This window comes from Podarcis pityusensis, assembly GCF_964106645.2.
Source record: "Podarcis pityusensis genome assembly, chromosome: 9".
Taxonomy (NCBI): Eukaryota; Metazoa; Chordata; class Lepidosauria; order Squamata; family Lacertidae; genus Podarcis; species Podarcis pityusensis.
Window position 1 is genome coordinate 52085025 of NC_138034.1, and position 14330 is coordinate 52099354.

Genomic DNA, 14330 nt, shown 5'->3' on the forward strand with positions numbered 1-14330 from the left:
GCCTGTGGACAGCACACATACCACAAAACATTCAAAGAGGACGAGTGTCAAACCAGCAGCGGTTTATATCCTATAGCTGTGAGCAAGAGAGCAACCCCCCTCCACCCATTTGCAAGAGCAGCGAACGAAATGGAAGTGGTCATTGCAGCAGAACAGCTACTGCATCCATCCCAGCATTGGAGAATAGATCTGTGAGAGTGGGAAGATTTAAAATGCTTTCTGGGAAGTTGGAACAAGAAGAGGTGATGAATGAAGGAGTTAGCTGAAAAGAGCAGTTTTTGACAATATATCTGTTCTGATAGCTGGAGACTTTTCTGCTCTCTACTCCAAAAGGTGTTTTATTTTTTTAAAAAAGCTAAACCACCAAACAGTTCAGTACAAATGATTTATATTTCCCCCTAGCTCTGTTTCAGTCACTTTTCTAGAGAATCTTCATTTCAGCCTGTTTTACATATTTTTTAAAAATAAAATAAAATACAAAGCATATAAGAAGCAGCCAACTCGACTGCTGTATCATAGCCAGAACACCCAATGCTACAAATTCTCTAGATTTGTGGTCAAAAAGTGACTTGAAATATCTTTTCTCAAAGTCAGTTTTGTTTCTCCATTGAAGGTCTAGTCAATGAAAGGCGCCTGCAGATTTCATTGCATTCTGTGTGCTGATTGTTGAAGAAATAGCAAATCCCTTTCTTCCCAAAGTTTGTCAGGCATGATGCCTCTTTCCAAGAGAGAGAATGGATCTGGGGATCAGTCAGGTAAATGAGGCCTTTCCCATTACCAGTCACCCAACCTGTCGAAAAGAAAAATGTTACAGTTACAATACTGTTGTTGAACTCACCAGGGCACAAGCCTGGGCAATGTGTATGGAGGTCCTGGGCTGCCCAGATAACAAGACCCATCTCTCAGCCTCTCTAGTGTGGTCCAAAGGAAAGCAGAGCCATACATTGGGCAACAGCTTGGCTGCAGAAGTTGCTGGAAGAAGGCATACAAGGCGCCATCCCACCGCCTTAGGGACTCCTTAGGGTTTACTCCTTAGCCTTTCCTTCTCCCGAAGATACCCCACAAGGCAGCAGAGGTTTAGGATCAGAGTTTCCTTCTCCTAGATGGGCTACCTTCCCATGTTGAAAAGCCCCACCTGCCCCTCACTTCCCTCTACACCATGTGCAGAAACTGCCTTCTTGACCATTGGACTATTGGTCTCATCCACTCAGTCTGCCAGAGCCTGTCTTCGCATGCAGGGGAGATTCCAAACTCACTGAGGGTCTGAGACCCATAGGCAACCCTCACCTGGTTTGGCTGTCCAGTCAAAGCCGTTTCTCAGGGTGTGGCCACAAGGAATGCCAACTTGGCCCCGCAACCATGGGTGCCTGTGGCCATGGATGCCATGCAGCGTGCATGGCCCTGGCACCAAAATTTGTGGATGCCCGGCCCCTTCATAGGAAATTTTGTGGGTGCTCTAGTACCCAGGGCCCCAAGGAGTTGACACCTATGGTGGCTGCTGTTGCATGCTGACAGCTTTTAGGAGCCACAGGTGAGTGCAGGGTGGGGACCAAATGTGGACAAACTACTCCAGAAGGAGCACGACATGTCCCCCACCAGAGGTACTACCCCTTCCCTTAGCACCCTAAGTTATAATACTGATTCTAAAAATACACCCTATATGCATTCCATTTCATTTTCTGCAAATCTGCTGACTACAGAAATTACTTGTTTCATGGGTTTGTACATGTGCATCTTGGTCTCTGTTTTGCTTTTTTTTGGGGGGGGGGAATCTAGTGGTTTAAAAAAAATATAAAGTACCTGTTTATGCTTGCATAATTTATTTGAACAATTTCTATACCACTTTTACATTTCCAAAGAAATCTCTAAGTGGTTTACAACTTTAAAGCATTAAAAAAATCACAAAATATCAAAAGAAAATGTTATGAAAGAAAATCAAACGCAAAAAGATCCACATTTAAAGCAGCACCTATATCTATAGTCCCTAGACAGAATGAGATGACTATGTCTATGATACCTGAGAAAGCTGATTAGGTTTTAAGCCAATATAGTGAGCTGCTGAAGTAATTTTTCCCCCAGTGACATTTAACATTTTCTTTCTTTTAAAAACTTCAGCTCTGAATATTCATATCCTAAAGAATTTTTTATAAGAGTTATTTTTGAAAGCAGGGTGGTGGGAACAGCTCAAGACAATCCAATAAAATACTGTATTCCATCATTTGACATCTGGCAGTACAAACCTTGTAAATCAACCACCACATCTCTGCCTTGGGAAAACTCATAGCAGAAATGGCCGTAAGCGAGTCCATATTCCGTGGCTTTGTATTCCAGCTTTACCACTTTGGTGTTGTTGGATAACTTCACAAACTCTCCTAGAATATAAGGCTCCACACTCACACAGCCTTGTATAGACTTGCCTTCTAGTACCTGGGGAACAAAAAGGGGATTGTAATGTGAGCAGCATTTCAGCCCACTGCTTCTGCCTGCTCCTTTCACTAGCTGAATCCTTTGCAACCTTCTGCTTGCTCCTTACCAAGAGGACCGCCGATGGGATGTAGAAGATTTGTGTTGGGATTTTTTGCTCATACAGCCTCTTGTTGAATTCTGTCACATAGTACTGGGCAGTCATTTGTCTTTCCACATCACTGAAATGGTGAAGAAGCTCCTTTTCGTCTTTGTACTCTTTGCCAACATATCTATGAAAAATGTAACACACACTGACAAGAGTAGAAGTGGCAGCAGCAACATCATACTGTATCCTGCCTTCGCTCCAAGGAGCACAGGTTGTGTGCATCAGCCTCCCATTCTCCATTTTATTCTCACAACCATCCTGTCAAGCAGGTGAGGCTGAGAGACAGTGACTGGTGCCAGTGGGGATCTGAACCTTGGTCTCACAGGTCCTAGTGGTAGGACACGTGTACAGTCATACCTCATGTTACGTTTGCTTCATGTTACGTTCTTTCAGGTTACGTCCCACGGTGACCCAGAAGCACCGGAAAGGGTTACTTCCGGGTTTCACCACTCGTGCATGCGCACAAGCGGCAAATCATGCCGCACACCTGCACAGATACAACGCTTCAGGTTGCGCTCTTTTCATGTTGCGAACGGGCCTCCAGAACGGATCCCGTTCACAACCAGAGGTACCACTGTATTTAAATGTCTTCCACTGAACATAATGAGATAAGGTGACCACTCCTAACAATGGTTATTCCATGGTCGGTTCCACTAAGTTCAATGCAGTTTACTACCCGTAGTTAGGACTGCAACTGAAAAAAGTGGTAAGAGCAGTTTCACAGCAGAATGGACTCCTCCAGAAGATGAGGGACTCTCCTTCCTTGGAGGTTCTTAAGCAGAGATTGGATGGCCATCTGTCATGGATGCTTTAGTTTAAATTCCTGCATTGCAGGGGGTGGAGTAGAGGCCCCCTGGGTCCCTTCCAACTCTACAGTTATGGGCTGTGGAAAGCTTTGCCTGTTACTACCAAGCAAACACCATCCATACTTTGTTTCAAAGGCCTGCTTAAGTTTCTTATACAGTGGATGCTTGGGTTGCAAACATGATCCATGTGGGATGCACGTTTGCAGCCCGCAGCGTTCGCAACCCACGTCTGCACATCTGCACACGCGCGGGTTGCGATTTGGTGCTTTTGCGCATGTGTAACTGCCGAAACCCGAAGTAACCCGTTCCGGTACTTTCAGGTTTTGGCAGTCCCTAACCTGAAAAAACACAACCTGAAGCAGCTGTAACCTGAGGTATGACTGTATTAACACAAGCCTTTTCTGATGCACAGCTCAATCCATCCGTTATTTCCCATCCCTGTGCAGAATCTGGCTAGGTATTTTCATGCTGTTTTGTGGATGCATTATATTCACTACGTAGACTTTTTATTTATCATGTGGGATCTAAGCCTACAAACAAGCATATAACTGCCTGGACTGATCAAATTGTCACACTGGTTTCAGTGATACCTTCCCAGAGTTTCTTCTTGGTGCAGAAAGTGTATCCAAAAAGCATTCCTTTGTCTGCCTTTCTTTGCTACGCTCAGGTAGTCCCCAATATATACAGCAGTTTCCTGTGCAGTCCACAGCCCAGATTTCTTGGAGAATTTCAAAAGGAGGGCGGCTGGAAAAGAAGACAAATGAACTGACAACTTCTTCAGCAAAGGGTTGTTCCGTACCAGTAGCCAGGAATGAAACAGCAGAGTTAAAACTGTTCTCTTGCTAGGATCAATGTCCTTTTCCCAGACTGAGTCACAGAGAAATGACATTTCGCTCACACACATAGGAAGTTGCATTCATTGCTGCAGTGTGTACTATTACAGTCAGCTTCATCTATAAACAGAAGGTGGGAAAGGCAAGGCAGGATGAATTGCTTTTGGAAGGGCTGCAAAGTGGGAAGGCATTCCTCACAAATATGTCACGGAGTAACAGAACCGTTAGCACAAAAAGGAATGCATTTTTTAAAAATTGCTAGCAGGGAATGTGAAATTACAACAAAAGCATCCAAATGATCCAAAACGATCAAGGAAATGGAGTGACTCCTCTGTGAGGAAACATTGCAGTTTTGGACTTTTTAGTTTAGAGAAAAGACTTTTAAAGGCGACATGATTAGAAGTTTATAAAGTTATACACTGGTACCTCGGGTTAAGAACTTAATTCGTTCTGGGGGTCTGTTCTTAACCTGAAATTGTTCTTAACCTGAAGCACCACTTTAGCTAATGGGGCCTCCTGCTGCTGCCGTGCCGCCGCCTCGCGATTTCTGTTCTCATCCTGAAGCAAAGTTCTTAACCCGAGGTGCTATTTCTGGGTTAGCGGAGTGTGTAATCTGAAGCGTATGTAACCTGAGGTACCACTGTACTTGGCACGGACAAAGTGGATAGAGAGAAGCCTTTCTCCGTCGTAATACTAGAACTTGTGGATGCCTACCAAAGCTGAATGTTGGAAGATTCAGGAGAGGTAAAAGAAAGTACTATTTCACACAGTACATGGCCACCAACTTGGATGGCTTAAAAAGAGGATTGGGAAAATTCATGGAGGAGAAGGCTCTGAATGGCTGCTAGCCATGATGGCTGTGTTCCGTCTCCACAGTCGGGGGCAGTAATGGTTTTGAAGACCAGTTGCTGGAAGCCACAGAAGGGGAGAATGCATTTGTGCTTGGATCCTACTTATGAATTTCCCCACAGTCATCTGGTTGGCCACTGTGAGAACAGGATGCTGGACTAGATGGGCTATTGGCCTGACCCACCAGACTCTCTGTTATGTAATGAGTTGAATAGGATCCAAACTGCAGCAGTCTGATTGGTCCTAGAACAATAGGATCCAAATTGCAGCAGTCTGATTGGTCCTAGAACAATAGGATTCAGAATGCAGCAGTCTGATTGGTCCTAGAACAATGCAGCAGTATGATTGGTTGGCAGGAACCACCCAATCATGCTCCAGATATAAGTGAATCCACAACCTGATTGGCTTACAGTAGAATTCCAGAATTAGCCAATCATGTGCAGCCCATTGTGTAAATAATGTATATAAAGCAGATACTTTGAGGGGACTTTTATTCATTCCTCCTCACCACTATGAGCTGAATAAAGAGCATGAAATCACTTTGCGACTCTGAGTATATTTCACTCTCTCCTTATGTTCTTAATCGGTATAAAATAAGAAGACTTTCCCCCACATATAGCATAGCAGATAGAACAGAATAACAGAATCACAGAGTTGGAAAAGGGACCCATGGGTCATCTAGTCCAACCCCCTGCATTGCAGGAATCTCGTTGCTTTGAGAATTTGGAGGCCAGCATTCAAATCCCATCTCAGTCATTAACTCACTGACAATCACTTCACACCATATACAGGTAAGGTACACAATACCAGGATCTGCCCTTGGCATAAAGCTTGCCAAAGGCTGATCAGAAACAAATAATTTTCTTTCTTGGTCTTGAGTACTTCGCACAGGCAGTGTCAGTCAGGCTAACCCAGGGGTGGATAACTGCAGCCCTCGAGATACTCAAACTCCCTGACTATTTCCATGCTGGTTGGGGCTGAAGGGAGCTGGAGTCCATCGGCATCTCAGCATATTAACATAGCAAGGCTAAAAGGGACTTTCACCAGGGTATGTGTAAATGATTTGAATCCTGTCTTTCTGTTGTGACATGTGAGGTGGGGGGCACCTGTACAGATTACCCCTGGGGGAGGCAAGTGTGCTGTTGTGCAGCTCACGCATGAATCAAGACACCTGAGTGCTTGGGGCTTGTAAACTACAGTGGTACCTTGGGTTAAGTACTTAATTTGTTCCGGAGGTCTGTTCTTAACCTGAAACTGTTCTTAACCTGAAGCACCACTTTAGCTAATGGGGCCTCCTGCTGCTGCCGCGCTGCTGGAGCACGATTTCTGTTCTCATCCTGAAGCAAAGTTCTTAACCTGAGGTACTATTTCTGGGTTAGTGGAGTCTGTAACCTGAAGCGTATGTAACCCGAGGTACCACTGTAGAACAAAAATCTTTCCCTCCCTGAAAGCAGCACAAAATGCTTGGGATTAAATAATTATAAGGGTGCGTTTTGGAAAACTCTACTTACAGTGTGCTTTACTGAAGAGGTTTGGCTTGAAGAGCCCTGTATTCTTCATTCTTTCCATTAGCCAAGCATGGTCTACACCTGACAAAAGCCTGCCATAGTCATCGTCACTGAGAACGCGAGCCTGTAGGGTTTCTTCTTTGGCCCTCTCCAAAAAGACAAAAGAGCTGCTGCTAGAGTTCAAAAATGAAGGACTCCCCGATTCAGAAAAACTGCTGGAAAAGTGGGCTGCTTTGTACCATGATTTCAGAGAGGAGCTTGAACTGTGACTGCTGCTCAACATGTTCCTTAGCTTTTCACCATCATCTTCTTCCGTTGTAGCACAGTCACTGGACTGGTTGACTAATGGCTGGTTCTTTGCCCCCAAAGGAGAATTTGTGGCCCCAGAGCTGTGATGTGGTTGATCTCTTGCTATGCAGACATCACTAAGACGACCTGATGACTTTTTTCCACATTCACTAGCAAATTCACAGTCTTCTGTTGTCTCTGCTTGCGGGTCAATTTCAGATACTCCAGTGGAGCTTTCTGGAGGCACTGTAGAGTTCGATTTATTAATCCAATTTTGAACAAAGCGGTCACGTTCCGGTTTGGGCATGCTACTATTGATGGAGGCAGGTGTCCTCCTGGCATCAGGCAGGTGTGAATTCATCTGTGCATCTTCAGTAGTGTCCACAGTTTCTCCTTCTGGGTCAACAAATGGCCAACCATGTCTAGATATTGATTCTATTATATTTTCTGTGCCTCCTTTCCCAATGCTGCACAGATTATGGTTAGAAATGGCACTGGAGTCCTTGCTCCTGGAATCCATTAATGAAGATGGGATAATGGGATCTTGTTCAGAAGTGGGACTCAAAAGATCATTACTATTTTGGGGGTTGGTGCTACTGGTTTCTCTGAGTGACTGCTTCAAAGCATTCTCTGCTCCTTCTACGTGCTCCTCTCTGAGATTTGGGTATGATTCTGTTACTCTGTGAGTCCTGCCTATATTATTCTGATAGGGATGCGTTAAGGAGCCACAACAGTCGTTCTGAGGCTCTTGAAGAGAGAGCTGATGAGTTTTGGAAAACAGTACACATGGATCTGGCTTTTGGCAGTTCTCTTCAGCATCTTCAGTCAAAGCTGCAGAACATTCTTGTTCCTTACCTCCAGTAGCCTTTTGGTTCTGTACCTTATCTTGGGGCAGTTCATTTTCATTGCAGTCAATCTCCTCCCAACTAGTAAAGGAACTCGATTTGGAGAATTTGCTCCAAGATCTCAATGAACTGGAACTTTCACTCCTGTTATAAGAATTACTTGAAATACCACCAGTGTGTCTTTGACTTCTTTCTGAAGGAATGCACTCTACCTCTTCATCAAGGGCAGTGGCATGGAATAATTTCTGTCGCATCTGCTCCTTAAAACCCTCACGATTTTTCCTTCCTTTTTGTGAAAGCGAGATCTTTGCAGAGTCTTTCCCATGATGTGATCTTTCTTCAGTGGTACACATGGTGTCCATATTTTTGGTTTCCGTTTTCAAAGCTGTTATACAGGCTCCTGTTTGGCTTCCTGATTTCATCTTGTAGCTGTGGCAAACACTTCCATAAACTTCACAGACCGCTGCATGATGCTGGGAATACATTTCAAGGACTTTCTCGAAGCTCAATTCACCGTTCACAATTGACTTTTCAACACCAGTTTTGTAGCTATCTGGAATGTAGGACTTGGCATCTGAGTTACAGAAATCCTGCACATTTAAGTGCTCTTTAACTAACGTGACAAGGCACATGATATCCTTGGCAAGCTGTTCTTTGTCCTGCTCTTCAGTATGTGGTAAATGACTATAAGCATACAGCTTCTGTAAGGCTTCCTGGCACAACTTATTCACTTGACTAAGTCTCTCGCTCTCACCGTAGAGCCTCTGGTGCACTTTTGTGAGGCAGAAAGCTGCCTTGATAAAACTGTGGAGCTCCTGTTTGCTGGTGACTGGTTCTTTGTCCTTCTTACTAAGGAGACCAATTTCAAAGGACTCCTTTGCTTCGGACAAATAAAACTTCTGCTTTGCGGAAGGGCATTCGCTTGAATGGCTGTAAGACAGCAAGCACATTCCACGGATATTCTGTAAAAACAAGTACAGCTGAAATGAACAGGATCTTACAGATTCGTGCATCAAATTTGAAAACTCAGATCCTATAAAGAATCCTCAAATTTGAACTCACACCACTACAAAGGTTTTGAGAATATAGCTTTTTCCAAATGATTTTCAAGTACTTGTTTTTTCTGTGTTTGATCAATTATGCTTGAGTTAAACTTATTACACACCGAAGGAACACTGAGCAGCTTTGTTTTGAGATATCTAGCAAAAAAAAAAAATCCATGCTAGAATTGTGCGTTTGCTAATGGAATTTTCAATATAAAACTTTGCAAAGCCTATTAATCTGAGGGACTGATTTGTCTATGGTGTTCAGTGGGATTGGGGTGGGTTGGGGAGCAGGAAGAAGCTATATTCTCAAAACCTTTGGAACTTAATCCACAGATAAGTGGGGTATGAAGTACACTTCTTCTGCAAAATGCTTTCCTGAAGATACCCCCTCCTTCCCAAAGAACCAAAAGATAGATTGTATAACTAGCAGCCTTTACCTTCTAGTTCCACTCTCTTTATTATCCAATGAGTTTTCAGTTAAATCAATGGGACATTAAAGGGGTATGAATGATAGGCAACAGTAAATGGTTTGTAGTAAGCAACTGCTCCAAATGAACAGGTTTAACAGTATAAAAGCCAGATGGCATTTCACTTGCACCACAACTTTTCATCTGCATTGCATCTGAATTTGGAATGCACATCCTGATTTTACATGCACACAGCAACATATTGCAGTAGTAGATGGCAGTGAATAATCTTCAGCACAGGGAAGAAATAAGAATATTGGGTATCACACTTACGACTGCTGTGAGCACAAACAGTGGTGTGAACTGGCTGAAGGCCGCTGCTAACTTGCATGCTTCAGCAGCTGAAAGTAAACGGTGGTCAAACTCTTTCAGAAGATTCTGTTGAAACGGCAGGAAGGAAATGTAAGTTTAGGCAGATTGCTGTCCGTTCATCTCTGTGTAGATAGGTGAGTCTATGTAAGGTAAAAAGGTAAAGGACCCCTGGATGGTTCACTCCAGTCAAAGCCAACTATGGGGTTAAGGTGCTTATCTTGATTTCAGGCCGAGGGAGCCAGTGTTTGTCCACAGACAGCTTTCCGGGTCATGTGGCCAGCATGACTAAACTGCTTCTGGCGCAACGGAACACCGTGGTGGAAACCAGAGCACATGGAAACGCCATTTACATTCCTGCCTACTTGCACTGGCATGCTTTCGAACTGCTAGATTGGCAGAAGCTGGGACAGAGTAACAGGAGCTCACCCCATCATGGGGATTCAAACCGTCAATCTTCTGATTGGCAAGCCCAAGAGGCTCAGTGGTTTAGAACACAGTGTAGACAGATGCCAAGGTTTAAAAGGTAAAGGTAAAGGTACCCCTGCCCGTACGGGCCAGTCGTGTCCGACTCTAGGGTTGTGCGCTCATCTCACTTAAGAGGCCGGGAGCCAGCGCTGTCCGAAGACACTTCCGGGTCACGTGGCCAGCGTGACGAAGCTGCAGCTGGCGAGCCAGCACCAGCGCAGCACACGGAAACGCCGTTTACCTTCCCGCTATAAAGCGGTACCTATTTATCTACTTGCACTTAAGAGTGCTTTCGAACTGCTAGGTGGGCAAGAGCTGGGACCGAAAGATGGGAGCTCACCCCGTCGCGGGGATTCGAACCACCGACCATACGATCGGCAAGTCCTAGGCGCTGAGGTTTTACCCACAGCGCCACCCGCGTCCCCATGCCAAGGTTTAGTAACATCTAATTATGGCCTTATGTTTGAGGGCTGGAGTACATGACATATTCTGTGCTTCCTCTCTCCATAATTTTATGAGAGAACAAACAACAAATGGCTCAGCACTTGGCAATTACTTTTGCCATGGAGAGGCAATGAGGAGTAACTGTAGCTTAGTGCAGAAGGGCAAAACTTCAATCTCCAGTTTTAAAAAAGAGGATCACATAGGAGATGGGAAAGACTCTCCCTGAGATCCTAGACAGCTGATGCCAATCAGAGTATACAGTACTGGTATGGATGGACAAATAATATTCTCCAGAGTAATCTGTTTCTGTTGTGGAAAAGTGAGCTTCAGGTATCACACAGAATCTCCCTAGTCAGGGATGCTGAACAAAGCACACACAATTTTCAGCAAGCTAAACAAAGTTCATCTCAAATACAGGAATAGTTACCAGGTGAAACTGATAGTTGTCTTTAAACTGGTTGTAATCGTTTTCACTCATCGATACAAAGATGTCAGCCAAGATACCCAACGATGTAGCAATTCCCTGCAGGAGAAACACACAAAGACAAATTGGCGTTTCACTGCTTCCATTGCAGATTACTTCTCTAAAACACAATAATCCATTCCATAAAGCACAAGAAGCTAAAACACACAGGGTGTTTCCAAATGGGATTGGGACTCCTCATGCATGCAGCACCAACACATCCCTAGCCATTTAATCCAGATTCGCTCTTTCCATAGAAAATCTGGTAAATTCAAAACCACAACAACAGCAGACTTGTTGCCAACAACCCACTTGCAATAATGAATCCCTGTCTGGAAGCACCCAAAATCTCAGGCTGTTTTTACATCATTCAGTTTCTTAATGGAAAAAAGGACAGTCCACTTTTCCACTGCTTGTGAAGGACTTGGGTCCGTTTGAAACAGCAAGGAACGCTCTTCTTCACCAGCAGATCCCTCTGTGAAGGACTACCCTTTCTGTTGTTCCTCAGTTCCTGCTAAAAGGTTTGCAGCAAGCTGCTTTCTAGATTGTCTAAAGGAGCAGAACAAATACTGTTTATAGCAGAAAATACTAATTTTTAAAAAGAAAATAGTACATACATTACCTTTTTATCTGGCTGGGGAAGTGTGAAATAACCTAAAATTGAGGCCCAAATCAGCTCTGCTGCTTCATACCACATCCCTGAGACATACACACAAAAATGAACGCTCAGTTATTGTTGTAGTTTTTTTTTTTTAAAAAAAGAAGTAATATTTTATAAACTTATTTAACGCACTTGTACTTAGTAGGGATGGGGGAGAAGTTTGCCAAATATGAAGTGAACCATAGCTATCATTCAAAAGTTACACTTGTCCAAATTTTGTGTTGCCGTTTTCCAACCCCAATATGTGTACGTTTGGGGAAAGTGTACATAAGCATTTACTGGTGAAAATAATACACAAAGTACATTAGAAAAAAATGGTTTGCAAAATTGTGTATGATACAAATTTCCAAAAGGGCTTTTTTAATAATAAAAAAAACCGAAACAAGTGCAGAAATGTGAATTTAAGATTTGAAAAATTGGAAACTGAAATTGACAAAAGCATCCATTCCTTACAACTTAATGGAAATAGGATACTGGACAAGGTGGACCAGTAGCTTAATCCAGCAGGCTGTTATGAGCCTGATCATCACATAATTTCACCATTCCATGCCCTTATTTTTTATCCTCTGCAACCCAACATCTTGCAAAGAAGGAGGAGAAGGAGAAATTTGTAAGTCTTAATTTGGGAAGCAAAGTAAGCAATTTGAAGCAATTATAGGCATAGAATTTGGGTCACATTAGATTTTTCTGTTTTGCCAATACATTTTGCTAGGCATACAGCTGATTTTTATTTAGGAAATGAGGAATATTTCGCAGCTAGAAAGAACACAGTTATGAGAAATGATTCCTGCACTATCCTCAGAGAACTGAACGGGAACTGAAAAAGATCAGGTGAAACCAAAGAATGTGAGATTGCTTCATGAATCCTACCCAGCTTTTGCAGAATCTGTCCTCTAATCTGTACACAGACAGACTGAACAAGGATCCTGTCGCTTTCTTTTGAGTACTTCCACACACCTGAGAAACAGAATGAAAAGAGCAGTTGAACACACTACAGTGTTTGGGAACATAAAGAGGTAGAAAGGTGAGGTAAATATATATCCAAGACCTTTACAAATTAAGAAAAACAAAGAAAGAAGCTGTCTGGGACAGGAACACATTAGTCTGGCAGTGGCTCTGCTAGCAAGGTGGTAATTTTTTGGGGGGAACATTTATAAATAATAACTCAACGTGTAGAAGCCACAAATTATAGATACCTGTTGCTCCATTGTCATTAATAAGACTGCTAAGGATATATTCAGCCTTTAACAGTTTACCTAGAAAGAAGAGGAAAAACAAAGCTATATTGAGGCAAATATTTCAGTTTCGGAGTTCAGATAGCAAAGGGTAGATCTGGTAAATCTGGTCTTTTAGCAATTTTTTTTTAATGTCATTTCTCTTCCTCAGTTTATCCCCTTAGTTTAGAACAAAGGTAGGACCAGCCTCACAGGTCAAATCTGACAGGTGGGTGGGGGCTATCCATTTGCCAGGCACTTGACATCATAATGAGACAAGGACGCCACTAAAATGAAGGCTTTTTCCTCTGTTTTAGCAGGGGATTCCATCCAATTGTGACCCAGTCGTAGACCCTGACCCAATGCTTGAAGATGAATTATATAAGGGCCATTCACATGTTACATTCAACAAGTGCACAATCTCTGTAAACAACAGTTGATGCACACTATCTACACTCTTATCATTATTCACGTCATGTTCGACAAGCGTAGTGTCTGTGTTTCTGTGTGCACAATAGCTGAGCTATATGAATCAACATGTGTAAACTCTTTCACAAAAACACTTGTACATGTGTAGTGGTAGCTTGTACCTGTATTTAGTGTAAAGTGAACAGGCATACAGATGCTCAAAGCTACCCCAAGATGAGAGCTCACCGAGGTTGTTTAGATATTTATATCTGCCTAGACTCACCCACATTGCGGTCCAACTATGTCACCCTGATTCACCCTGGACTTTAGGAGTAAACAGCATGCCAATCTCCTGTTTACTTCTTTAAGACATGTGTTTGCTTGGCATCAGACTCAGCCTTTCTCCCAGATGTTTTTGGCCTACAACCCCCAACATCTCTCATCATTGGCCGTGCTGGCTAAGGTTGAGTGGGGTTGTAGTAAAGAAAACGTATGGGAGCCAAGTGTTGGGGGAAGTGGCATCAGATAGCAGAGCTCACAAATAAGGGCAATTATATTTGACGCACATACTATTCCTGAGATGTAGTGATTGAAATCAGATGATCATTTCATTATATGTAAGCTATTTCCTTCTAAAACTGTATTCATCATCAGCTTAGCTTTGGCTTTTCCTTCCTAAAAAAACTAGGAATATGTATTTTAAAACAGGCCAATGCCATTCATTATCTTTCTGTACTACCAAAAGAGGAATGAAGAAAAAACAACAACCCTCAATTTTACATGAGTAGGTTAACTGCATTATTTGCACCAAGTGGCCATAGTGCATGTATATGTGTGTGTACACACACACACACACACACACACACACAGAAAATACCAGATCTTTAATCATCTTTTTGAAGGCTTTTGCTCAGAAGTACAGCAATTCACAGACCCCCGTTTGAAACAGCAGGGCAGATTTGTTAGGAGACAAAAGCTCCAATTAGTATTTTCCACACCCTTTCACAATTTTCTCTGCTGCTTCTTTCTCTCAGAGACCCCTTTATGCCAGACACTTTGTGCAGGCCAGAAGAGGTGGGAGGGAGATGGAGCGGGGGTGGGGGGGTGGGATGGGGTAGATGGAGAGTAGATGGCAGGCAGGAGCAGGGT

The 14330-nt window shown here is 43.2% G+C and overlaps 1 protein-coding gene across 8 annotated transcripts in view; it reads right to left on the minus strand.

Annotated features, from left to right (window-relative positions):
• Positions 1-289: 289 nt before the first annotated feature.
• Positions 290-14330, minus strand: part of ALPK1 (alpha kinase 1) — a 58308-nt gene continuing 44267 nt past the window's right edge. For 7 of the 8 annotated variants that reach the window (XM_081020274.1, XM_081020277.1, XM_081020276.1 and 4 more), the window contains 10 exons: positions 12756-12815; positions 12430-12516; positions 11521-11597; positions 10863-10958; positions 9488-9592; positions 6572-8663; positions 3969-4122; positions 2534-2696; positions 2241-2427; positions 290-790 (listed from right to left, as the gene is read on the minus strand). In XM_081020274.1, coding sequence (XP_080876400.1) covers positions 591-790; positions 2241-2427; positions 2534-2696; positions 3969-4122; positions 6572-8663; positions 9488-9592; positions 10863-10958; positions 11521-11597; positions 12430-12516; positions 12756-12815 — 3221 coding nt within the window. In that variant the 3' untranslated portion in view covers positions 290-590. Of the gene's footprint in view, positions 791-2240; positions 2428-2533; positions 2697-3968; positions 4123-6571; positions 8664-9487; positions 9593-10862; positions 10959-11520; positions 11598-12429; positions 12517-12755; positions 12816-14330 lie in introns of those variants that run through there. The other variant, XR_013990309.1, reaches the window with a different exon arrangement.